Raw genomic sequence first — 26,207 nt, 5'->3', positions numbered from 1 at the left:
TCTCTTTTATAGCTACAGATTTCTATTTCTTTGGCATTCCATGGAAGGAAGGAAAATCATGTCATCTGGTTGTCATGACTCTTACTGCTAAGCAGCCAGTGTCCTGTAAGGGTTACACAGCCCTGACACTGTCCATTACTTTTCCCAGCACAGCACTCTGAGCACTTTTTTCACTAAATGGATATTCATTAAACACAAATATTCTGATCCCAGAATGTGTGCCTGACAATGTCTGGCAGTCTGGGGTCGTAGAAATGTCAAGTCCCCCCTGAAGACCACAGAAAGTAGTGTTTTGAGAATTATTAAAGAAAAGGTATATTATAGCTATAAAATCTGGAGCCTGAAAGCACCAGTTTTCAGTTCAGTTTAAACCTAGTGGGAAATATTAACATTGTAGTGATGTTTCATGGTTTTGCTCTTTGTGACCAAGGTATAGACCAGCATTCAGTTTATCATGGATGGAGTTCAGCAAGCGGTTCTATGGCCCACCTAGGCCAGGAACCTCACGGAGTATTTCCTTCTTTAAAGATCCCTGCCACGCTCCTTCTTCAGCACACGAAACTGAATGTCAAGACTCAGTGGGTTCTGATAAATTTAAGTTTCTGTAGCAATGTAAACAAGTATGAGATGACACCACTTTTTTAAAAAAGATACCATATAATAGGATAATATAATTTAGTTGGGACTAAAAACAAAACCGCATGGACCAGTACTCAAGACAGGTATAATCTAGTCCCAGCACTAACTAGTAGCTGACACCCTAGACAAGACTTGTAGTCTTTAGGGCCTCAGTTTCAGCAGGATAAACCAGAGAGAACGACCTGCTGGGCCCAGACACACACGCTCTTCTCACACCTGGGACAGACACCACCGATTCTTCTTCAGACTGTGTTGGTAGTGCAAGAGGAAACCTAGCTGCCTCTCCGGGGTTAGAGAACTCCTTAAATCCCTTCTTGGTGTAACATTTTGGTTTTATAACTCCATAATATTGTAAGCCTTAGAAATCAAGTTTCTCATTAGCTGCTGACTTAAGTTAACCAGCATAAAACTTCATATTAAGTCTACTGCTAAAATGCAGATTCAAATGCACACTACTACCTAAAATAACACACAAAAACCCTACATTTCTTAATGCACTGAATAGAGCTGCCAACCAGAGAGCTGGTCTGACCTATGAAAGAAGCCGCACGTCAAAACTTCGCCAATGCATGAGACAGCGACAGACTTGGCAATGGGGCCGATTCGCCACTGCCACAGAAATGTTTATCTGTCCGATGTTGTGCCATCACGCTTACTATGGCAACCATCGGCCTCTTGGCTATTTGCTTCTGAATCTCTCAAACTGTGAGAAGATGACAAGTGCAGTTATTTCTAGGTTTAAAAATAGTGGCAGCCTGCATTCCGCATCGGAACATAATATGCAGTTTCATAATTCAAAGGAATGCTGACCGTGGCCCAGATAGGTTTAAAACAAAACAAAACAAAACAAAACATATGCTAACTCAGAAAGATAAAATCCTGGGATTCTGCTCCCTGGATCACAAGGTTTTGTAAGTAGAAGCAGAACACACAGAAAGGTGATGAATGACTGCAATTAGCCCTCCCTTCCATGTACAAGTATATGCCTCACAGATGCACCACCCCTGAGAAAAGTACAGGGTAGAGAAGGAGATCTGAGGTTGGGCGGAGGAAAAGGTCCACCGTGTGACCCAGTGAGTGGGGCAGCACAATGCTCACTCTGCCCACACGTGCTAGAAATAGTCTGCAGGAAGGCGTGCCAGCGATAGCAGGCCAAGGGCAGGTTACAGCTGCCTTGACAATGGCATCCACTTGGGCATTTTTGCACAGACAGGGGACTGCACTGTAGGCCAGACTCACCATATCCTTGCTGGTCAAAGCTCTGGGGTCATTTATGTTATTTTTCAGTAAGTTGCATGCAGACAACATCTTTTCACTTAATTCATACCTGAAAGGGGGAAGAACAAAAGAAAGAAGCTCATGATTGGCCACAAAAGGAAAGGCATTTTCATCTCAAACTCTGTAATGCTTTAAAAGACAAGAGGCCCCACACCGAGTCAAGGTCATGGTAGTACAGGTGCCTGCCTGGAGGCAGTCCAGGTGTCTCTCGGCAGCCAAGGGCTGATGCCATCACACAGTGCTGGTGCTTCCAGCCAGAGCTCACGTCTTCTCATGAAGGTAGCTTCTGGCTTCACTAGTTTGACCTTTACAGCATTATTATGAAATAACATTTGGAGATTTTTTTCATCCCTTTTGTTCTAAGTTCTTAAAAAGTATTTTTTATTCTTAAGGAGTTGAAGAGGTCAGAAGCACCACACGCCCACTAGGCTGGCCAGTAAGCCACAGGTCGGAACTCACATCGGGTGACCCAGGCCGTGTAGGCTGAACCCACGTGAAAATATAAACTTAAAAATCAGATGACATGTGATATGTAAATTATATCTCAATAAGGCTGCTAACAAAACAGATGACAAGACATTGAGTCATTTGAAAATACTTGGAAATATAAACTAAAATTACTTACCTTGTGTTAAGGCAGTTACACTTGCATTTGCCAAATTAAAGAGTAAGGTGTTCTAAAACGTTCCATTTATTACTCACAGAGTAAAAACCCATATTGAAAGTCCCTTCTGTCCATTCTTTCCTGTTTTATAAACATTGATTTTAAATTTTCTAATAGTTTTTGAAGTTTACTACATTTTTAGGTACCTGTTTCAGCCAACCAGACTTTTCATTTGATATTTCAGCTGCTGTTTATGATGTTCCCAAATCCTCTCTTACAGGGTTCCCCAGTGCTCAACGAGCAACAAAAAAGAGGCGTGTGACGAATTATATCATCTTTACAGTCAATGTGATTTTTGGCTGAGGCCAAAAAACTGTCCCTCTCACGCCCAATGACCCTGTAATGACAGTACTGACAAACTGTACCAAGATAAATGACTAACAGTAAAATCTAAAACTGTAGAAGAAATGTGCTGGTCGCCAAAAGTTCTACCATACTTTTAAATACAAGGTGAGCTGGTGAAATAATGAGAACCTCAGAGGCACTTCATGGTTCTGCGGACGGTGGCTCCACACCTACACTCAGATAACGAATAGTTAAAGGGCACGAAGGTGGCTGGACATATCAAGCCTTTCTTTTTGCTACTGCAAGAGATGTACGAGTTACCAACTGCTCTGCACTTGTACTTGTTAGTACCACGACAAGATGTAGGCATCTCTGAGGAACAGATAAAGTTTAGCTTTCCTCTGGAGAATGGAAAGACCAAACAAATGCACAGAATGGCACAATCTCCTAAATGGCCAATTCTATCGCTGAAGTACATTAGATGTAGGGGGGGTTGGGGGAGGGGAGGGAAATGTACCACACCTCTCTCTGATTTCCACCTTCTCAGGTTCACATTCTTGAACCTGCATTTCATCTTCCACCCTGGCGGACTTGCAACCTTCCATATTAACTGCATGGTGCCCTTCCGCCATTCCCCGAGTGTCTTCATCCTCCTCTTCCTCCTCTTCTTCAGGAGGATACTCAATGACATCACATTCGTCATCTGACTCGGAAGAAGAGCTTTCATCTGAGCTGGAATCATCACTTGAAGTTGTTTCATACCTAGGTGGCAATTGGGAGTTCAGGAGATGCAAGGCATGCCCATAAAGACCCAGCGACAGAAATTTCTATGAAGAGAAAGCTGAAGACTGACTTCAGAAATTTCACCAGTATTTTCAGACCCTGTACCGGGAAGTTCAAAGTAAAGTCTGTTTAAAAGCTGGGTGGTTTTGAATGGGTTCTGACTTGAGAGGGATAAACTGGATTGCCAATGGGTTTCATATACCATGTGCAGAAAAAAAGAGTACTATATATAGGAAGAGTACCTCTAGTTTAGTATAAATAAAAAAAAATTTATCATATTAAAACCAAGTCTGTAGCTGTTCATTTTTCCTGTTCCTTCTTCCCCCCATTTTATTCTTCCTTTTTCCTCCATTAATCTCCCAGTGCCAACGTACACAGATTACACAGTAACCGACAGTTTCTCTAGTATATGTCCTCCTAACCTCCTGGGCTGCGCCACCCAAATATTATCTCAAATAACTTTGTACTACTGCTTTCTTCTCGAGCCTATGTACTGATTCATAGTTTAACTGGCTTTGATTTAACTGCCAGGGGGCGAACAGGCTCAGTTATTTAGCTATGGCAACTAGAAGAGAAGGAACAAATAACTAATAAACATTCTATTGGGAAAGCAAGCACTGCTCTTCAGGGGAAAGGCCCTCCCGCTCAGTTTGGGGACGCGGAGAGCCGAGCCCCAGGACCCCTCTGAAGGAGTGGACGAATGCCACTGGCCATGGAGTGGTGCTCTCGGTCTCTTTCTGTTTGTTTCTGAGTTCTCGCACGGGTAAGTACAAGTGGTCCAACAGTGCGGGAAACCTGCTGCTCTCGTTGAAGACTATTTTTTCAGACCAGAGATGAGATGTAAATGGCTCAGCTTCTTCAGGTGTCCTTTCAAGAGTGACATATCCTTAAGGAGAGCAAGGAGAGAAGAGGAGAGGAGCCCAAATGCACCTTTCTGAGGAGGGACTCTTCCACCACTGAGATGGGGCAGCACCCCCAGCCAGGCACCTTTAAATACAACTGGAGTAGGCAGGAGGCAAGGGAGAGAGACAGACCGTGTAAGTGCCAGCACCACCACCCTGTCCTTACCCTCCATTAATGCCAACGAACTGAAGATTCTTTTTCGCTCCATTTGAATCTTTGTTGCCATCTTTCTTCTTCATGATGGACTTCAGCGTACTTTCATTATTTGTACATACTGTAAAAACAGAGTAAATCAAGGTGATCAAAATTAATATAACACATATCCATATAAGTAAATAGGTAATCTTTCCTCATGTACATTTATTATTTTCCTTAATTTATGTAAATATACACTTTCACATGTATACATAAGAAGCCGTACAAAATCACTGGAAACTTGTGTGCATGCAAAGAAAATAATTCAAAGCTCCATCAATAACATTTTGAATGGAAAATACAAACCATTAGCACTTTTAGACACAGCAAAAGTAGTGACAACTAGAGTCTGTGTCAGTTTTACTGTTATAAAGTGATGTGTCTCATTTGATTTTCAAAAGCCATTTAGGCATTAAAATAAAGATTATTATTATATTTCAGTAAAAATAACCTGGGAATGATGCATGCCTTCTAGATTATCAAAGAATGAAACGCTGTTTAAAATTATTTCATAATTCATAAAATCAGGTAAGTTTTCTTAAGGGTATTGCACAGTTTTTGCTTTAGTAATCTTAAAACTACCCTAGGTCTACCTTCCTAAAAACCACATACCACACCCCCGGGTCAGCGTACAGGGACACTGACGTCACATGGAATGTGGGCAGTGCTGGCCCTGGAATCCGGACGCTGGGAGGGACAGTGAGTGAGCAGTTACCGTAGAGGCCGGCGGCTATCTGGTCGTCTGTCAGGTTCACCGCAGACAGCGTGCTCTCCTGAGCGGGGAAGCTGTCCTGGCTGCCGACGGGCTCCCCTTCTGTGAACCCCAGCTCTCGTCCTTGTCGGGAAGTCGGAGCATTTGATGGTCCTCCTGACTGCAGGCCTCCGCACTTACAGGCGTATTCCAAATTATTTCCTGTCAAGGAGGAGAAGGGTGTAGAACTATGTGATTCTGGAACAACAACAAAAAATGGGCTAAACAATTAAAAAAAAAATTCTTGCAGCTCATCATTTTCTCAAGTGCTTTACCCCACGATTTCTTTCTGTACAAATGGAAGTACTATCCAAGCCACCAAAACGCAAACCGCCCCCCCAAGGCCTTCTCGACTCTTACTCTTTTCCTTTATCACCATATGTGGGTCTGCCAAAGCTTGTCATTCTCTCTGCTCTGGCTGCTACACCTAGCCTTATTCTGGGCGGCCAGCATCACATCCTGACGGTGCCCCTCCTCCCTCCCCACACACTGCTGCAAAGGGACACTCCCGCTCAGCCCAAATCCCACCCTCACCCCAACTGAAATGAAACCAAAAAAGCCCCCCACCACTCAGGAATAGTCCACACTGCTTAGCCAGACACTCTAAATCACTGCAACCTGGCGCCAACTCACCTCTCTGAATTTATTTCCTTCTACGCCTGTGGTGCTTTAGGGATGGGCCTGCATCCCAGGAGATGGAACTACTTCCCATACGCTCTTCTCCCACCTGGCATGCTCCTTCTTCCCCCACTCCGCGTGCTCAAACCCTCCTGTCACTTCCTCTTCTGAGCCTTCCCTCGCCTCCCTCACCAAAAATAACTTGCCTTTCTCTGAAATCCCCCAGCGCATCTTTCCTACCCACTTGCAGGACCTATAAAACGAGGCACTGATGATCTGTTTGGCTGCGTTAGAGCCCCATCTAGTCTGTAAATATTTTAAGGGCACTGAACAGTTCTAATCAACTTTGCTTCTCTTACCACACCTACTGGATTGTTTTTGCATGTTAGGTACTTAATATTTGAAGCAGAAAAACTGGATGAAACATTATACAATAAAAGCATGTAGGTATGCCACAGAATTTTCAATAAGGCTGACGTGGAAAGTTGTTTACAATATATGGTTCAACGATGAAAGCAGGTACTAAAATTCTCTGTATGGTATAATCCTATTAAAACACATTAATATATTTACACACAAAAATGGAAAGTAATCTGAAAACTATGGGGATTTTCACTTTTCCCTGTATTTGCCATTTTTTCCTATAGTAAATATTGATTCGCTGTGCTCAAAATCACTTTTATAAAACGAATGAAAAATTCTTTGGCTTAGCAATTTGATTTCTAGAAACGTTATGCTGCAGACGTACAAAACATCTAGAAGAAGTATCTGCTATTTCCCTGGTGAAACAATAAAAAGAGGCGGGTACGCAGAGCGCCGGTGAGATGCCGGTGACACCACCGCTGGTCCGTGTGCGCACAGGACTGCACGCAGCTGCTCCAGTTGTGACGTGGGCGGACACACTCATCAACACGGAAAGACGAGCATAATGTGTTGGTGAGTTTTTAAAGTAGGCCATAAAAGAGTATAAAGAAAACAAACATATTTTGGTAAATAATTATGTTTCTATGTACACATATTCAAAAAAGTCTGGAAGGATGTGCAAAACAAAACTGTTTAACATGATTTCGTAAGGCTGAAGAATTCCAGGTTTTGTCATTTTTTTCTTATTTGTGTCTCTATCATTTTCTAAATTACTAATACAAATACAATACTGAAATCTACCCACAATGTCATATGAGAATTAAATCCCAACATTCTTTAAAGTTTGAAACCCCTTAAGTCCTTTGAAGAAATTTAAGTACTGACTGCATCCCAAGGCAATCAGAGGAAAAAGAACCGTGATAGCCTATAAAACCGTTCTGTTCAAACTACACTGCTCATAGACTCATCCGGGATAGTTGTTAAAATGCAGATGCCCAGGAACTTGCTGCCAGAAAAATCATTCCATAGACCTTGGCATTTCTGCCCTCTCCCACTGACCCATTCACAAGAGACTTCAATGTTGTTGTTCCACTTTGGAAACTGCTAGTTTAAAACAGTGACACTGTAATTAATAAAGGGGGTGCAGGAAAGGAAAGGGTTCATGTGAGGGGTTAGGATTCAACGAAATTTTAATTCTTGTTTTTCCAAGCTAAGAACTCTGAAGGCCAGGGAGGTTCTGTGACTTGCCAGAGGCTGGGGTGGCAGCAGACTCACACTCTGCAACTCTGCGAACAACACTTTGTCTACTAATTAATAGCACCGCACTGGCACCTCTGTTTCTGGAGACACAGGGGGCTCCCGAGATGATTCCTTCACACATCCACCTCCCTCCACAACACACACATGCACACACACAATACTGACTGCAGTTCTCCAAGTAGCATTTAATGCCCCATGACCTGAAGTGCCTGCCCCCCCCCCATGGCAAATATAAGATGTCTAACATGCCTATGACTTATGTTAAGCCAACTAAACTAAATGGCATTTATCTTCATTCCTCAGAGCATCATCATTACTTTGAAAGTACTACAGCAACCTCAAAAAAGTCTCAGTAGTTAATCCCCAGTGCCAGAACACTTTATAGAGATACCCTTCACTAAGCATTTTCACATTCAAAAACAATAATTTTTTAAAATACATTAGTAGTTTTTTATTATTATTGAAACATTAAGCCAACACAAAAGTAGGTAATAGTATAAGAAATCCCTGTGTTCATTCAGTGCTGGAGCAGCAGCTGGAAAGGCACCAGGGACATCCAGGGAGAAACTGAACGGTCTGATTTGGGGGCGGGGAGGGTCAGAAGGACAGCTTTCTCCCGGACAGAAGTGCTGGCAGGGGCCATTGTTCCTTTGCTGAGCCCTCCCAGTACAGAGCGGGCAGGAAGCACCATATCTGAGTCTCTATTAACCTGGCTCACACTGTTAACTCGTTCTGGTGATTCCTGAGACCCTGTCCCACCCAACTTGTAGGCCCACCCAAGCCTACAAGTGGCTACAAGTAGATTCTAGCTAGGGGCTTTTCCATACAAATGGCCTGTCTTGGAGCATATGCTGATGTTCCTAAAATCTCTCAAAGGTTCCCAAATGCCAAACAAACAGCATTTGGCCTCCAGGCAGACTTTATATACACTAAAATGAAAAGATTTTAAGTGTAGAGTTGCTGAGTTTGGGTAAATACTTGTGTAAACACCTCCCTAACTAAGGTGCAGAACCTTTCTAACAACCCAATAAACCCACGTTCCCCCTGCAACCTTTCCAGACAGCTCCCCACCCAGAAGCAGCCACTTCTCTTCACCACGGCTCACTTTTGTAAACTAGGACTTTGCGAAGCTCCAATCAAGGCCCAGCCCCTCAAGCAGGCATTTCAGGGTCCTTCTTGATGAATGTGGACAGATTCTTCTTGCCTGTGGGATTTTTTCCTCCTCAACTACTACCATCCAGTCATTAAGAGTGGTCTCGTAATATAATTACTCCCACTTTGGTGGCCTTCTTTACTAGATTGTTCTACAGGCCTAGAATCTCAGCTACCTTTGCCACTTGAAGTCTACCCACACCCTAATCAAGCCTTGGCACCAATTCTCATTCCTCTATAGTTTTTCCTATGACGTGATTCCACTGAGATCTCTTCCCCCCCCCATTGTCCTGACCAAGATATTACATCCTACCCTCCGTTTCACGTGAGCCTCCTGGAGAACGTAAGCTCCTTGAGTCCCGTCACGCCAAGCTCTTATCTAGGGTCCTCTTCGGTGCTCAGAACAATGGCAGGGAAAAGGAAGCCTTTAATAAGTGCCTCTGTAATTCCACTGAAAGTGATGGGGATTCAGTTTAGGGCAACCAGCAAGGCAAAGAACAACACTGAATGTTAAACACCTCTCATTCACTGAAACCAGAGGGCATTTTCACCTTTATTGCCAGAAAATGCTTTTCAGATGGCACCAACCTCGGCCACCCTTCAAAATCACCTGAGTTGGAGGTGGAGCTTTTAAAAATACAGGTGTGACGAACCATATACAAGCGGGACCAAATATTAGTTGTTATTTTTTTTAAACAGCTCCCCAAATGATTCTAATGAGCTCCCAGGACAGAACCACTGAATTAAATTAACCTGTATAAAAATAAAATGTGACTGCTAGTTTCAATCCATCAACTTGGAACAGGTAAATTTTTAGAAATTACTGGTGATTTAGTTACCAGGCCCATGACAAACGGTGACTACTACTCAAAAACAGGAAAACAACAGGAGTAACATAAACCACCTTCAGGATCCTGGCACTCTGGCCTAGGTGCTCAAAACTCCCACCAGGTGGCACTGGTCTTCGCAGACGCCACTGGAGTTAGTGAACAGGGAGGGAGCGGGCAACTGGGCAGTCTGGTCAGGAGGGAACTCAGTGTTGCCGTAAATGCTGGTAACACAGGGGCCTCATTTTGTGACTTGACCAGATTAGCGATGACTGAAAGACAGCAACAGAGATCTCAGTGGTCTGGAAAACAGGAAAAACTTCGAAGCCATCATTCTAATTCTCAACTATATTTAGTAATTAATTAATGTTTGGATAATTATAATAACTAAGGTAAAGCTAATGAAAAATAAGTAACTTGAAAACACTTTTAATATCCTTAAAAATATTAAAAGCAAATGACTTGATAAGAATGTAATTCAATTAAAAATAGAACTAGAGGAGTTTTAAAGAAATCACCTTCCCCAGTCTCCTGAGACATTTACTCACCTAGAATGGATATTAGTTGTCGGTTTAAAGTGATGTGTTTCTAAATTTGTTAAAAGTTGATTTTTAAACGGTATTAAAATAGATTTTAAAAGTTGCTATGTTCACACATTCTGACTCTTCCAGCACACTAACTCATATTTTTATTTATAGTGTTAAATGCTGACTGAAAACTCAATTAGGAGCAGTGTGGTCGACAAGTTACCCATGTCAGCGAGCTAATTCTGAGCTACACGGTATGATGAGATGTTTAAAGAACATCCAGCTTACTCGTCAAGAAGAAGAAAGACTGGAATTTCTGAATCATTATGGAGGCCATTCAATGATTTAGGTATGTTCCCAAAAAGAGTTCACTTTTCAGAGATCTGCAATACTACAACTGGTTCTTCTATGAAGACTTGGAGCATGAATTCACCGTTTTTGGCCCTGTTCATGGCTTGGATGGAGAAAGGACAACCCTTTCTATGTCCAGGACCACCTCTCCGGCACTGCCTGGATGCCAGTACGTGTGGTCACCAACATGTAAACGGTGAGATGTTCAGAGCTGCAATTTAATAATTTCCTGGGGCCATTTTAATATTTTTCCTGGGAAAATGCCAAACAGCTGCTATGAATGTATCTAAAAGTGGGTAGTTAGAAAATAAAATGCTAGAGTAGATTAAGAATAAAATTCTTCCTCACCATAACCCCACCCACACTTAATTACACACCATCCCTAGACAACCCAAAACCCCACACTGACACGCTGCATTAACTGAACCTGGGTTGCACAGATGCGCCGTGTTCTTTAGATGCGGCTAAAGTCCTCCTCTGCTCCCTAAGCTCATCTTTTCCCTTGACCTCAGAGGGATGGATTCCAGCTGAAGTCCTTGGAGCACTTTCCATTTGCACATTACTTGGTGGCTAACGTATACAACAATAGGTTGTCATTCCTATTTCTGCTCTATGTCTTGGCTTCCCAAGTTCAAGGTACAATTTCCTATCTTTGCTGTAGTACCACACTTTGCATAGCTGTCAATGCACTTGAACAGAGAAGGGTACACAAAGCAGACTCGAAACAGCTTTACTGAGATATGAACGACTTATTTTAGAAGGAGAATAAAGAGCCATAGCCATCATCCACACTCAACAATTCCCTTTGTCATTTATGAATGGACGTCCAGGAACTCAAAGCCACTTCAGTTCTCAAAAACTACCAGTCTCTACACTTTAGCCAGAAATGAACTGCACATTTAGGATCCATTCAGAGCATAAGCGTCAAAGTAAACCTGCACCTTTTCCCCAGGATGCCCGTGCATTTCACTAATACCCACCAACATGATAAAGCCTCCATTTAAAAAGGAGATTTTCAAGTAAGTGTCAACTAAAGGGCTCACAGAGGTAGTGACCAGATTTTAAACTTGGTAAAAGATTTTCCTCAGGGCGGAAGTGCTGTTTCTCAAAGCCTGAAACAGATTTGAAATTTTGATCCTTCTCAGGTATCCCCTTTGAGACTCTGATGAAAATTACACGCTTTCTTCATAGAAATTCCAAACACAAAAGTGTTCACGAAGCTACGGACCCCAGGTTAAGAAGACTCACTCTAAGGCCGTCTATTCCAACAATATTTCCCTGGAATAGGATCTGGGATGCGCCTACGGGGTGGTTGGTGGTGGCGGATGGCAGCAGGAAACCCACGAATTTTGGAAAAGTTCCCCATCAGAACCTGATGGGCAGCCTGGTAAAGAGCTACTTTTATAGAAAGATTCTTCGGAAAGGGCCCCAACCAAGAAAAACAGAATCCACCTTCCTCGTTACACAGGAGAACATGGTAGCCGAGATTCTCCCTCTCTGAGTGATGCCCCAGGTCCTGCGCAGCCAGGACTGAAGTCAGCCCTCCAGGGCAGCAGGCCCGGCCCTAACTACATCATGGCAGTGGGCACTGCAGGGCTCCACAAGTGTTTTGTTTGGCTTACTCTGACACTCTGGAAGCATTTTCTAAAAGAAAATCGGGATAAAAAATATGTATCAAGACAAGTCAATGGCAGTCACTTGAACCAGGAGAAAGCTAACGGGAAACGGTCTTTTGTAATGATGTATTTCCCCACTTGTGCTTTGGCTCACATGTCCATCTACAAAATTGCTTTCACAATTATGGGAATGACTTCAAGCTCATAAACTTTTTACCAATCCCAAGACAACTAACAGTGCAAACACGGAAGCTGATTCAAAATGCCATTTCTCTGAGTATGACAGATGAATTTCCTATAAATCATGTGTCAGGCAGTTAAGTTCTGCCATTTTAGGTAGTTTTGTTTGTGTTTCCTCAGAGACAGTCATATATATATTTAGAGCATTTATAACGGCAAGTCATTTGTCTAGAATTTTCTTCTTCTTTCCTCTTCTGGAGGGAAAGGGGGAAAAAAAAACCCACTCCTCAAACCAAAACAATTCAATTATTTGCAGGAGATATAAACATTTTTTTCCCCTAAGGTTGTCTGTGAGAACAGAAACTTATTTCCTCTTAATGTAATTCCAAATAGGTGTGTAACAAAACTTCAACTACCAGGAATTTGAAAAGTACTTTACAGCACATCCTAGACACTGGCAGAGTCCAGCGCACTGAAACCATAACACTGTCTCTGACTCTTAGAAAAATGCTTTATGTGAAAAATGCCGAGAACATATACGGTTCAACTTTTGCTTAATAAAGTGTCTCTAAAATATAGCCCTGCTCGCACACATACTTATACACACCAAGCACACATGAGGTTACCGCATGAGGGTGTGGGGAAGAGGCTGTCACTCTTTATTTTATGCTCTTCCAGATGCTAATTTGTTATGAGCACGCACAGTGATTTTAAGAGAGTGAAGAGTAGCTTAGGTACAATAATGCATACCTCAAAGTGACACCCTTAAATCTTAAACCACTGGCAAATTTAAGAGAATTTTCTAAAGTGGACACTAATATACTTAGTTTTGGCTTTGTTTTGAGCTTTCGTGCAAATTCTGAATGAGCCTAAAGTGAAAATTTATTTTAGTCAATCTGTGTTTTCCAATTTTTATCTATACATTTTTATCTTGATAAAATTGTTTGTTGGGGAGGCATAATAATTAGGGGAAGGAGGTGACGGCCAGCCAGAATTATGAAGATAAAATTTTGATTGAAAACAAAAGGCCATCTGTACACTTTCTGTTTGGCAACTAGTTCTGTGTCCACATTCCCATTTCTGGAAGTACTAAACATAGCAACAGCAATCACAGCCAGCACTTCTCGAACATTTCTACTCTGTGCCGCAGACTGTTCCAAAGGCTTCACTCTGGTTAAGTCGCTAAATCTCATTTCGACCCTGTGAGGGAACAAAGGAAACCTGTCCTCGTGGCAGAGAAAAAACTTGAACCTAGAACGTCTGGCTTTGGAGCCCAACCTTAACTTCTTTCAACTAAAGGCTGACATATGTGATCATTTATATGATCTTCTTGGTAGATGTCAAACTCAAATTCCCCATTGTTTGGAGAAAAAAGTTTGAAATGAATACCTTTCTATACTCCTGGATGCCCTCTGGTACCGAAATGCATGAAATACTGTGCATGAGCAATATTCTCTATTGTATGGTGTTCACAGTAAGTCACCATGCATTCTGACACACCTTTAATCTTCATGGCTTGCAGGTACTGAGAATCTCTCTAGACCACAGATGAAGCTGCTTTCATTTTCAGTTCCTATAACAAACACTAGACAACAAAAACTTAATACCTTAACTGAATTCCTTCCTCATTAGAACTTTAAAAACAAAATGTTTAAAATACAAATGCAAGGTGAATTACAAAAATACTTTCAGGGTGCGCTTGTGCTCCGAGAGGGAGCTGCCACTATGACCAAGAACGTGCTGTTAAAGATATTTATACCTTCGCTCACGAGTGCTATAGCTCTTGTGCATTTCAGCTGATTAATTAGGTGTTCATTTGCAGGGTCAGACCTCAACAGAGACGAGTGGAATGTCAGCGTGACTGGAAATAGACCAAAACCCACTGTAACACGGCCAGACAAAACTTTCTCCCTGCTCTGGCTGTTCAGGGTGTCAGGCAGATTACTGCAATGCTTCAGCTGAATATTTTTGGCAAGAATGTGAAATGGAAACCCCAGTTTGGGGAGGGAGGAAGGCTGGCAGGAAAACGCTTTTATAGAGGATGATCTACTGGACCATCTGTGTGTCTGGAGGTATTTAAGGGTTTTATTTTGACTTTGACATCTGACATCATGATTTTTAAAAAGAAGTACAAACAGACATATTATTAGTTATTTAAGACCACATATCAACTTAATCCTCTTTATTCTGAAATGACTCCCCTGAACATTTATTAGACTCCTTTGACTCTAAATGGCAAAAATCCCACGTTTCAGCTGTCCTGGTCACGTCGATTTTTTTCTTCTACAGCAAACTATCTGTTCCACGGCACAGTTACTACAAGCTAATTTTAATTCAGTATTGAAAGTGCAACCTAGGAAGATAGAAAAGACATTTTTGGTCCATTTCAACCTCTACCCTTTGGGCTATAAAGGGAAACAGAAAGACTAAAATTTTGGTTAATGGCTTACTTACATTTCAGCTTATAACACTGCACATTCTCGCATTACAATGAAATGTGCTGCACATTATTCAGATGGTCTGAAGCGTTCACAACCGTTTTACACGTAGCCTTTGGTCAGAGTGGACAGTGTGTCTGCAGCAGCCTCCCAAACCGCACATTACAGCCCAGCACGGCAACAAAGGAGAACACAGTCAGCACGCTACTGGTATGACCGCCACCAACAGTGAAGGCTACCCTGCGGGCCCCACGGGCCGGTGACTGACGCACCGACCACCTCCAGGACGGGTGCCCTTCTCGTGTGCATTTTACAATGACACGCAGGAAAGTGTGACTTTGTTTCCCAGGTCAGGCTGGCTCGTGAGACCTGGGGAGCCAGGCGTGAACCCAGTGCGAGGATGACGCCGCACACTCTTACAGACACACACAGCTGGTAACAAAGGAAGTCCCTTCAGTGACACTTGCAAGGAGAGGATCTATGTCATAAAATCTCCCATGGGAATTTCTCAATTATTAACTTCAATTAAAAAAAATCAGGGGTTGGAATCCCAATGAATAAGGGCAAGGGTGAGGAAGACAAAATGTGAGCACCTGCCAGAATAAACAGTGAGAAAGGCTGCCTTTCTCTGAGTTCTGGCGCAGGGGCCCCGTACCAGAGAGGCCGCCCGGACCACTGCATCTCCACGCACCCCACCCCCACTCCCACCACTCACTGCTCCCGTAACTGGAGTTTCTTTCTTCACAGCACATGTCACCACCTGACACGGTTCAAGTCTACTGTTTACTGCCTGTGCCCCCAACCAAAATGTATGGACAGGAGCCTGTACCTATGCTTGAAACAGAGCAGGGATTCAATCGTTATTTGGTGAATTCATAAATGAATTAATGGAGTCTGCCCTCCCTCATAAAAGTGTTACCTGAAAACATTTTACACCAGTATTTTTTATGGATAATGTACTAGTATTGTGATTACCAATGTGAAGGATTTTCATGCCTGCCTAAATTAAATGAGCAAGCAAATAAATAACTAGAAGACACTGTGTCGAACCCACAGCCCCAGGAAACAGCCCCCTGGCGAGCCCACATTAGTTTGCTTTCCCTCCAGCCTTAGTGCTCAGCCGAGGCCAGACAAGCTACCAGATGATGAGAAACAGCAAATCAGATCACTTTTTTTTCCCCCCTGATCACGAGTTTAAATCTTGGTTTCCATTCTACCAATTACCATCCTAAACCTTTTTCCATGATTCCAAAAAACGGTCCCACCATTTAAAAAACCCTTATGTACTAGAAATACACCGTCCCCACCCTTCCCCATCGCCAGGTGCCTCAGGTTGCTACCTACCTGCCAGAGTACCCAGACCCAGTTTGGGGAAGTCAGGGTTCCTCAGCTCTTCGGTGCTTGCAGACTTCATGACAGAATTGAGTGAAGATAGGGTGCTGATGAGCTGCGAGTTGAGAGAGCCAATCTGTGAGTGAGGTTCCCCAAAAGCTTCTGCCAGTTCACTATAGTTTTCGGCCAGCAGCGTCTGCTGTTCCGCCAGCAGCTTCTGGACGCGCTCAATGTAGTGATCCAAACCAGTCATCATTGCAGACGGAGCCTGCGGCTGGGGGCTCTCCGGGAACTCTCCTACGGGCTCATCCCCGACACCGACGCTCCTCCTGCTGGCTGTCAGCCCCACAGCCAACTGGGGAGGTCCACATGCTATGGTCCTCATTTTGAGACCAACCAGGTAGTTGTCATTAATATTTATCTGTCCCACACCTGACTCTTTGGTCTTCACAGCTGAAGGCCTGTCAAACCCAGAAGTGCCAGAAAGCACTGTTCCAACTGCGACGGACCGTGTCTTGGTGGAAGAATTGATGTCCTTGACGCGGCCTTCTCCTACAGCCACCGTCCGCATTTCCACAGTCTCGGTGCTGGTCTGCTTGTCCAAAGTGCTGAGGGAAGTGTTGGTGCAGGATTCCACAAGGGTGGCCGTCTCGGTGTTGGTGGACTGGTTCGCCTGCTCCAAAACCGTGCTGGTGTGCTGGCTTGTGGTCTGAGGCACTGCCATGACAGCAGCTTCCACCTGGCCGACAGCGTCGGTGCTCACGCTCCGGGAGACGCACTCCTTTGCGGAGCAGACCATCACATCCACAGAACAATCTCCGCAACCAATGGATCGCACTTCTTTGAGATTCAGGTTGGTCTTGAGGAGGGTCAGGTCTTTCACAGACTCTTCCGTGTTGCTGCCTGTTTCACAGACGCTGACTTCCACACCCACACTCTTATCACACATCTCCACAGACCTTCCAGCGCACTGGTCACGCATTTCCACCCTTTCTTTAACAATCCACCAATTCATGGGCAGCTCCGGCCCCACGACTTTATTCTCCCAACTGGGCTGGCAAGAGACGCCTAGGCTGCTTGTTTGCACAGAGGTCCCAACACACGAGTCAACTACGTCCACATGACCGCCAACCATCTGGTCTCTCGTCTGCACCACTGCCTCCACCATCTTGCTGAAAACCAGTGGCTGGGCCATTGTGGCTTTGTCAACTTTTTTCCTGGATCCAGCTGCCTGTAGCTCTTGCTTGAGTTTAGTCATCTCTCGGTCGTGGGTGGTCTCCTTAAGCTGTACTTCCAGGCGGTAGATCTTTTCCTTTAAGGCTTCTATGGTCTGCTGTTGCAGCTCGATTTCTTTGTCAGCTTCGGTAGTCACCCCGAGCATGGCCTCTGTCACACCGACCCCAGAACTCCTCGTCTCAATGACTGTCCCTACGGCAACATCCTTGAAGGCCCTGGAGCCTCTGTGGTACATGACAATGTCATGCATGTTCTCACTGGTGCCCACAGCCACAGACCGCCACTCTTGAGGCCGACACTCCCCATTCTCCCTGAGCTCCAAGGAGGCCTCCGAGCTGCTGCCCTGGATTTTCTGCTCCAGGGCCTGCATGTCTGCTGTGAGCTGCCGGAACTCTTTGATCCTCTGTGTGCTCTGCTCTACGCTCTCTATCTCTTCTGCTTCATATTCAATGTATAACTCCCCGTCACCTCTCCGGACCCTGGAGAGCTCTTCCAGCTGGGACGTGTTCCCAGCACTGTAAGACCGCTTCCTCACACCACAGACATCATTCTGAGATGCAGCTCTCTGGTTCTTCAGCTGTGAGGCCAACTGCCTTTTCTCCTCTTGCAAGACAGCGATCTTTACCTGGAGCACAGGGATGGTTCGTACCTGTTCCTCAAGCTCCTTCAGGCGTTTCAGGGCAATGGCCATCTGCTCCCGGATGTGCTGCAGGTGCATAGGGCTCACGTTGGTCACTGGAGTGGAGATCCCTGAGCTCAAGGGGCTGTGGCGGAGAGAGCTCCCCATGGAAGAAGTGGTGGCGGCGGGTGGGGCGTAGCTACTATAGTCCCCATTGCCCTGGTATCCATTCTGAAGCTGGTACATAGCAGGATTGTGGTTTCCAGAAGCCATAAAAGAGGAGAGAGAGCCCGTGGAGCCCAGGCCTCCAAAACTGGCCAGCCTGGGCCTTCGGAGGTCACCTGGTGTCGCCTGCATGGTGATTCTCTCCTGTTCCAATCTCCTCCGCGTCTCCATCAGTGTCTTGGTGACATGAAGGTTGTGCTTTGGGAGTTGTGGTGAGGGTGGTGGTAGCTGTCGGCTTTCTGGGATGGTAAGAAAGGTGGGCGAGAGCTCCAGAGGGGCAGGTAGCCTTGGGACTGGAGTTGATGTAACTTGGCCTCTGGCTAGGAGAAAGCTCGGGCACTGCTTGTTGTCATCGCTATTGGAAGATGACAGAGACTCAGTGGAAGTCCACAGACCTTGCTGGCCAGGTGTGGCAGTGCTCTCTGGGCATGGCACGGATGGCTTCCGCCTCTTCTGAATGTTCAGTTTCTTGATGGTGTTTCCTTTCTGTATGTCATCCACGTATTTGAGAAAATCTAAGTCTAGTTGATAACCATAGGGAGTTTCCACAAAATAAGGATCTCTCTGTTCCTTGTCATGGTCCCCGTTTAGAACATCATCTGCTTTTCCTGAGGGAGAGAGAGAAGATAATACTTTAATGTTATGTTATAGTACCAAAAGCTAATAAATATGTATGTTGCAGTGTGGCCAGCCAGCATGATTTGAGTTGACAGACCTATGTTCTAATCCTGGGTTTATAACTTAAGAGTTGGGTGGATGAGTTAATAAACCTTGAGGAATTTAAGTCTCCCCCAGAGTAAAGTATGAAAATACAAGCATTTCACTCATGAAGTTGTTGAAAGAATGTAATGAGTTAATGATTTTAAAAAGCCAAGCACAAAGCAAGTCCTTACTAAATATATTATTTTTATGCCCTCACACAAGGATATATTTATTGATTTGGAGTGGGAGGGGGGGCCATCGATGTGAGAAACATCGATCACTTGCCTCTTGTACATGCCATGACCAGGGATCGAACCCACAACCTAGGTATGTGCCCTGACCAGGAATTGAACCGCAACCTTTTGGTGTGCAGGACAATGCTGCAACCAACTGACCAGGGCTAAATAGCTTGGTATTTTTTTTCAAGAATGCATTAAATGATTTAAAAACATTTTCTTTCTTTTTTTTCAAATCCTCACCCAAGTTTGTTTTTCCATTGGTTTTTGGAGAGAGAGAGGAAGGGAAAGAGAGAGAGGCACTGATGTGGACAGAAACATCAACTGGTTGCCTCCCATACCCGCCCAGACCAAAAATTCTTCTGTGACTGGACCAGGGACTGAACCCACAACCTTTCGGTTACCAGGTGACGCTCCAACCAACCAGCTGAGCCATACCAGCCAGGGCTTAAAAGCATTTCAAGTAGATAATTTCTTTCGTTGTCTACAGTCCCTTGATAGCAGTCATTAAGACCCCTATTTTATAAAGTGTACTCTGGGGCACAAAAAGTAAAGCAAAGCAAAACAAAACACCTTAGAATAACTGGCCAAGTCAATTATTCTAAGCCTGGGACGTGAGTTCTGCCACCTCCTGCAAAATTGTGCAGCCTTTCTAAATAGTGGCCAAGGGGTCCCAGTGCTTGATCCCCTCCACAAGATCACAGCTGGCTTCGACTTTTCCCTTGCTGAGAACACCAGGGCACAGGATGCTGAGTGAGTGATTAACTCCAGAAGCAAGGATGCAAGAACAGAGGACACATTTCAACTCTACTTTGTGTCTTCCGGTTTAAATTAAAAAAACAAAACAAAACAAAAAACAAACCTGTGTGAATGAGAAAAAAAAGTTTTCTCCACTATGATCTCTTTTGGATAAAACATTCACTATCCCAAGAATACCTTGTTTTGTAGCTGTACTGTATGCAGACAGATGCAAAGGAGAATGGAAATAGGGGCAAACCTCTATCCAAATACTGGATCATGTGGTACTTAGTAAATGCTACTTCTGTCTAAACCAAACATTTAGAAAAGGAAACACAAGAACCTTTCAGGGCACAGACACTGCTGCTGACCTAAGCTATGCATTTCAAACTGAAAAGCAAGACCATTTTTGTTTGTTTAAATAGTAGGATAAAGTAATGTGTTTTCCTAGAATCACAAAGAGAGCTCTGCATTTTTAGAGCTATGGAAAGGACCCAAAAGTAACGAGTAAAAACACAGGCCTTGGGTATAAAACACCACCTGATGGCTGTCAAGGTCCAAGTAGTTTCAGCAATGTGGGTTGTCAGCCAGCCCTTCCCAGACCCAACACCGCTGCACATTTATACCTGATAACGTGAAAGCTCTTAGAATTTTTTTTTTTGCCTACGTTAGCCCTCATTCCTCTGAAATGTTGGAAAGAAAAGTACCAAAAGATCGCCAAGCAGAAGAGTTAAAAGGCTTGTGTGTTTTTCATGTCCTGCTTGAAAACGTTATTAGATTGTTGCAGCTATTGGAATTCGGGCACTAGATTGCAGTTCTGCAACATGTGGGGAAAGACTTCTCTTTGAAAGAGGGGCACACGGCACCCAACATTTTTTAGCCAAAGTAAGGGCGAGCTGAGGAAGAGCGCCTGCGCCTGGAAATGTGGGCTCAGGCAGGCAGACCGCTTCTTCCCGTCTTTCCCTTTTTTTTTAACACCACATGGACAACACAGTCACTCCAAATATGCGGCCAGACTTGTTTCTAGCGCTCTTTGGAATTCCACAAAGAGAAACTGCAGGCTCGGGTGTCAGACAGCCGACAGACAGACCTCACCGACACCACCAGCAGGGATTCTAAACCAGGCAGCTCCGGACCCTGCGGGCCAGCGGGGTCTTCGGCCCCGGGGACAAGGCCCCGCACGCAGCTCCGCCCGTGCCCCCCCCCCCCCCACCCCGCGCGCGCTCTCCGCACACCTACCAGGCTCCCGGCCGGCCCGCCCCGCAGTACCGCACGCCGGGCTCTGCCGTTCAGAAGCCCCGGCTCTTCACCCCGTAAGGCAAGGAGGATCAACATTCGCATAAACTGAGCCGCACCACGCGCAAATACCATAGGCCGGGTGCTCACCAATGAAGTCTCCCTCCGCCTTCGGTGACACCACCCCCAGCACACTCAGCTGTTCGGCATTCCCTGCTTTCTTAAAGAAAACAGGAAACCGGGATCTTTTGAAAATGTGTGCGCTTCGTTCCAGCGCCGCCGCAAGTAAAAATCAAGCCAGCAATTTAACCATGTCCACAGAGAGGCTCTGTCTGCTGGCCCAGTCACTTCTTCATGAAAGAGTTTGTGTTCTTGTGTGGAAACTAAGCAGCCTCAGCCCTCAGTCACCTGAGCACGGCCGGCACAATCGGCCCCACTGTTCTCTGCAGGCTCTCCAAGTCGCCAGCAGCACCCAGCGGTTCCAGAGCGCCCAGGGACCCGTCTCAGCATCTGGCGCTTCACCAGTGACAGGCAGCTATCCTTTCATATGAATCTCAGCTCAGCTTTTGCTATTGGCAACAGTTTCTTTCAAAAGAAATTTTAAACATCTCTTTTCAGTTACTAAAGTAGTATATATTTCTTAAAAAATGAAAGTCACGTAGAGACTATTTAAGCAAGAAAAAAGTCACTCATCTCACCATCTAGTGGCAACTGTTAGTATTTCGTTGTGACTCCTAGGTTTTTCTGTTTCTTAACATAATTACTTTCCCCATTTTGGCATTTTCAATTTTCAATATGAAAGGTTTTTGGCCCTGGCTGGTGAAGCTCAGTGGATTGAGCGCGGGCCTGCAAACCAAAGGATCGCAGTTCGATTCTCAGTCAGGGCATATGCCTGGGTTGCAGGCCAGTTACCAGCAGGGGACGCACAAGAGGCAACCATACATTGATATTTCTCTCCCTCCCTCCTTCCCTTCCCCCTCTAAAGATAAATGAATTAAAAAATCTTTAAAAAAATATGAAAGGTTTTTAACCGTTTTCCTCCAAAAAACTTTCAAATGTACTACTTTAACATCAAGATTTAAAACACAATGAAATACATCACATTTTTCAGTAAATGTTAACTGTCACATATTTCTGCAGTTTACAAAAGGCACAGTCATGACAAATTACCCCTCACATGGACCCTGGACTCCAAAATCTGGGAGTCAGGTGGACGTGGAAATTTTACCACGTTCAATGATTTGCTAGTCCTGCTTGACCTGGACTATCCTAAGGCTTTGTAATTCAAGTTTCATGCTCCAGCAGCTGAAAGGCAAGCTGTGTTCTCAAGGTGTGATTTTTTACAAACAGCCCTTCACAGTACGGACAGTTCTCCGATTAAAGATATCCAATGTCATTGTTACTTTTTGTATCTCATTTCTACTGTACCATTGTGTACATCAACACAAATACGGCACTAACGGGGCCCTGACTGATTGATTTCCCAGCTTCTCATGTACATAGTCTTATCTCCCTAGGCTAGACTGGAACTACCTTGAGGAAAACAAATTTCATATTAAAAACATCCTTCATTGTTTCCCTCTTCCAACCATACATATCAATTAACAAGATGCCGGGAACAAAGTAGATGTTTAAAAATATTTCCTGAATATAGTATAGCACAACGAGCTTTAAAAAAACCCATCTTAATGCTCTACAAACAGTTGTTGCTTGCTGTATATTAATTAGTGTTAAGGACAACTCCTGCGTGATGCTATTTCAGTGGTTATCTTTAGGTTGTAGAATTATGGGTGCTTTTAATGTTGATATTTATATTTCATAAATTTCTATAACATGGGTATTTGTCCTTTAAATATACGCTCACAAGAAGTCAGTATTTGGAAAGCAAGAGAGATGAACTGAAAGAAACTTTAAGAAAATTTGTTTGGAGATGGATGAATGAGGCAGCTGTGGTGGACAGCTAGATGTCCTGCCTTGTCTGTTATCCCATCCTCCACACCAGCAGAACTCCTATGTTTAGCTGGGCAAATATAGAGACTATATTTACCCAGCCTCCGTTGCTGTTAGTATGGCCATAAGCAGAAATGTCACGTAGCAACTACCAAAACCTCCCTTAAAAGACACAGGAATAGGTGTATGACCACCTTTCTTCTTTGATCCTTCCTCCATCCTGCTACCTGGAATGCAGATGTGATGACTGGAACTTTAGCTGCTATTCTGGACCATGAGTTCATACATGGGGCTAGAAGAGCAATGTGCTGGATGGACCTGGGTCTCTAAGATCTTTGTGGATCAAAGCTGCTATGCTACTTCAGGAAAGTTTACCTCTTTAATTTTTATGTGAAAGAGTAACTTCTATTTTGTGTAGCTATTCTACATTTTGGGTCTCTGTTATTTGGAGTTAAACTCAATTCCATGTCTCCACTCCCCCCCCCGAAAAGAAAAAAAAACAAAAAAGAAAAAAGAGCAGATTGTGAAAAAAAGAAAATAAATAGTAAACTGGGGCAATGTTACAATAAAACTTTTTTAATTACAAAGTGTGATTAATTCAACAATAATTACAGGTGTGTAAAAAACCCAACAGTATAAAAAATGGCTAAGTGGGTGATAAGGGGGCTCTTAACTTACTAAAAGCCATTTTTGGGGACCAACACAGAGCTGTGCCTGCTCGTACACAGTCACAAACCACTGGCTCTGTCTGCAGCCAGAATCCTGAAAGTAACAGCTTCCCACTAAACCTACTGGAATCAGACGGCTGCCCCTGGTGTTTACAAGAATTTTTTGAATGTCTGGAAATCCAGTGGTGGAGACTGTGCCTGGCACAACCTCTACCTTCATTATATAGCATTTACTGAAAGCTTAATTGGGTGCAGAAAATGGGCCTATTCAGTAGAAAGAGTAGGAGGAAGGATTTATAAGAAATAAAATGGGGTACAGTCTAACTGGCAGATAAATGCCAAACACCTTAAACACAACACTAATTGAGATGAGTTACAAAGGCACATTATCAACAAGAACAATGTGATAGTATGTGAACGAGTGATCGAAATGTAATTGAGTTAACCAGGACTTGTGTTCTGAAGACCAGGTAAGTAAGTGATGACAGAAAAAGGGAAGGAGAGGTAAGTGGTGGAGAAGAGCCAGAGCACAGCCTGTTGGTGCAGCTCTGAGACACAGGAAGAAGACAGCGGGTAACTGCTAGAGAAGAGGCCCCCAGATCTGGGGGCTGCACCGGGGAGTTCTGTCCACTTAGTCACTGTTACAGCAGTGCACATGCAGCCCTGTGCTGGGGACTAAAAGGCATCAATGAAGATCATCTTGATAGCTGTTCGGATTAGACTGAGGTAAACAAAGAGATTAAATGCAAGTTAGAGTGTTATAATGCCCAAGTATGAAATGAGGACCAAATAATTTCATTTATACTTTCAACTTGTGTTTATAATTGCTGTTGATAGAGAAGCAATCTTAGTTGTCCCCCCTCCTTCATCCCCCTCGCTCTCTCTTTACCAGGCACTGTTCTAGGAGCCGGGGACACAGCATGAACCAAATGGGCTACGTCACCACTCGCACAAGGCTCTCGGCTAGTGAGGGGTGTGGTGCACGGGAAAAGAAACTCTGATACAATGCAAGGCAGAAGTGAAGCAAAGAGGTACATTCACCAGAATCTACACCAGTGTGTCCAAGTAAGTGGACTGGCTGCTGACGGTGGGCCTCTGGGATCAGCCTCATCGAAAGGACTGCTCCTACATACCAAGGGTCTCAGAGTCCCTCTTGCCCCTTCTCTCTCCCAACCCAGTCTTTACAGTCTGAATTTGCGGTAACCAAACACCCAGTACCAACTAGAGACAACTCTTGATGTGCAGACCAAATTCCCATGTGTGCAGAAAGAAGTGGAAATCACCAAACTGATGGCAATTCTATTCTTTATTCATATATCTACCACCTGGTAAAACTTGCTGTACCTGTGAGAGTGGTTCAGTTTATGGACTCAAGAACAATTTGAAATGTCCTTGCAATTTTTTTACAGTAACAAAATGAAATGGAGATATGAATATTTCAATAGTCCTATCATTTAAGTTCGTAAAGTATTACACAATTGTAACTTTTCAAGGAAACAAACCTTACTATCCAAACAATATACAAAAATTAATGCACTGGCTGGGAAGTACAAGATAAGACAGACAGTGGATACTGGTCAGAGTACTAACCTGCTAGTGGGAGTCACACCTGTTTGCCCCCCAGGGACATGGGACAGAGTTTGGAGACATTTCTAGTCACAACTAGAAGGGGGCTGCTACTGACATCTAGTGGGCAGAGGCCAGGGATGCTGCTGTAAACATCCCGCAACACCAAGGGCAGCCCCCCCGCCCCCCTGCTCCACGCCCCCACCATGAATTACCCAGTCTGAAATGTCTCAGCTGAGAACGCCCACGCTAAAGACAGTGAGCAGAGTGAGAAAATTCACATACAGCAATCGAGAATCTGACCACGTAAGTTGTGGACTTCAGGTCTTCTACTTCTCCGTGTGACCAGAACATCATCCTCAAGTGACAGGGTGATAAAAATGCCACTTCCTGAGTATGAAAACCCTAAATACTTTCTACACACTCTACCGCAATGAGCCATTCTTTAATCTGAGCAGAAACGCTGTAAGTTTCTGGAATAATGTATCCTGGTGGACTTTCAAATGGACAAGACTTTGTTATTATTATTTGACGTATTAATTAGGATACAATGACTTCTTTGTGCTGGCTTCACTGCTGTGCACTCTAGGCCCAATTACCACTGACTACCGGCGCCAGGAAAAACCATTACACCATGTGCCACAACTTCCACACACTCGTTATGTGTTTTTCTTGCCCAGATATTCTGACTGTAGAAACTGCAGAACTTTGCTAAACCCCGTAAGTGCACTCTCCTCTCACAAAAAGCAAGAGGACTTGGCTTAAAGAGCTGAGGAAGTCCCTGGGAATCACATAATTATCACAGGTCCCCATATTTAAAACCAGGAGACCGGGCGCATCCTGCTGTTTGAAACAGAACGATTCCAAAT

The 26,207-nt window shown here is 44.2% G+C and overlaps 1 protein-coding gene across 4 annotated transcripts in view; it reads right to left on the bottom strand.

Annotated features, from left to right (window-relative positions):
* KANK1 (KN motif and ankyrin repeat domains 1) overlaps positions 1-26,207 on the bottom strand; it is a 191,589-nt gene that overhangs the window by 8,640 nt on the left and 156,742 nt on the right. For 3 of the 4 annotated variants that reach the window (XM_053656238.1, XM_053656239.1, XM_037165562.2), the window contains 5 exons: positions 16,175-18,850; positions 5,463-5,660; positions 4,718-4,826; positions 3,389-3,628; positions 1,879-1,966 (listed from right to left, as the gene is read on the bottom strand). In XM_053656238.1, the coding sequence (XP_053512213.1) occupies positions 1,879-1,966; positions 3,389-3,628; positions 4,718-4,826; positions 5,463-5,660; positions 16,175-18,850 (3,311 nt within the window). The remainder of the gene's footprint in view (positions 1-1,878; positions 1,967-3,388; positions 3,629-4,717; positions 4,827-5,462; positions 5,661-16,174; positions 18,851-26,207) is intronic. The other variant, XM_053656240.1, reaches the window with a different exon arrangement.

This window comes from Artibeus jamaicensis, unplaced genomic scaffold (assembly GCF_021234435.1).
Source record: "Artibeus jamaicensis isolate MK-2021 breed Jamaican fruit bat unplaced genomic scaffold, CSHL_Jam_final scaffold_1964, whole genome shotgun sequence".
NCBI classification, from domain to species: Eukaryota; Metazoa; Chordata; class Mammalia; order Chiroptera; family Phyllostomidae; genus Artibeus; species Artibeus jamaicensis.
Note: the sequence above shows the minus strand (reverse complement) of the source record. Positions and strands in the feature narration are given on the sequence as shown.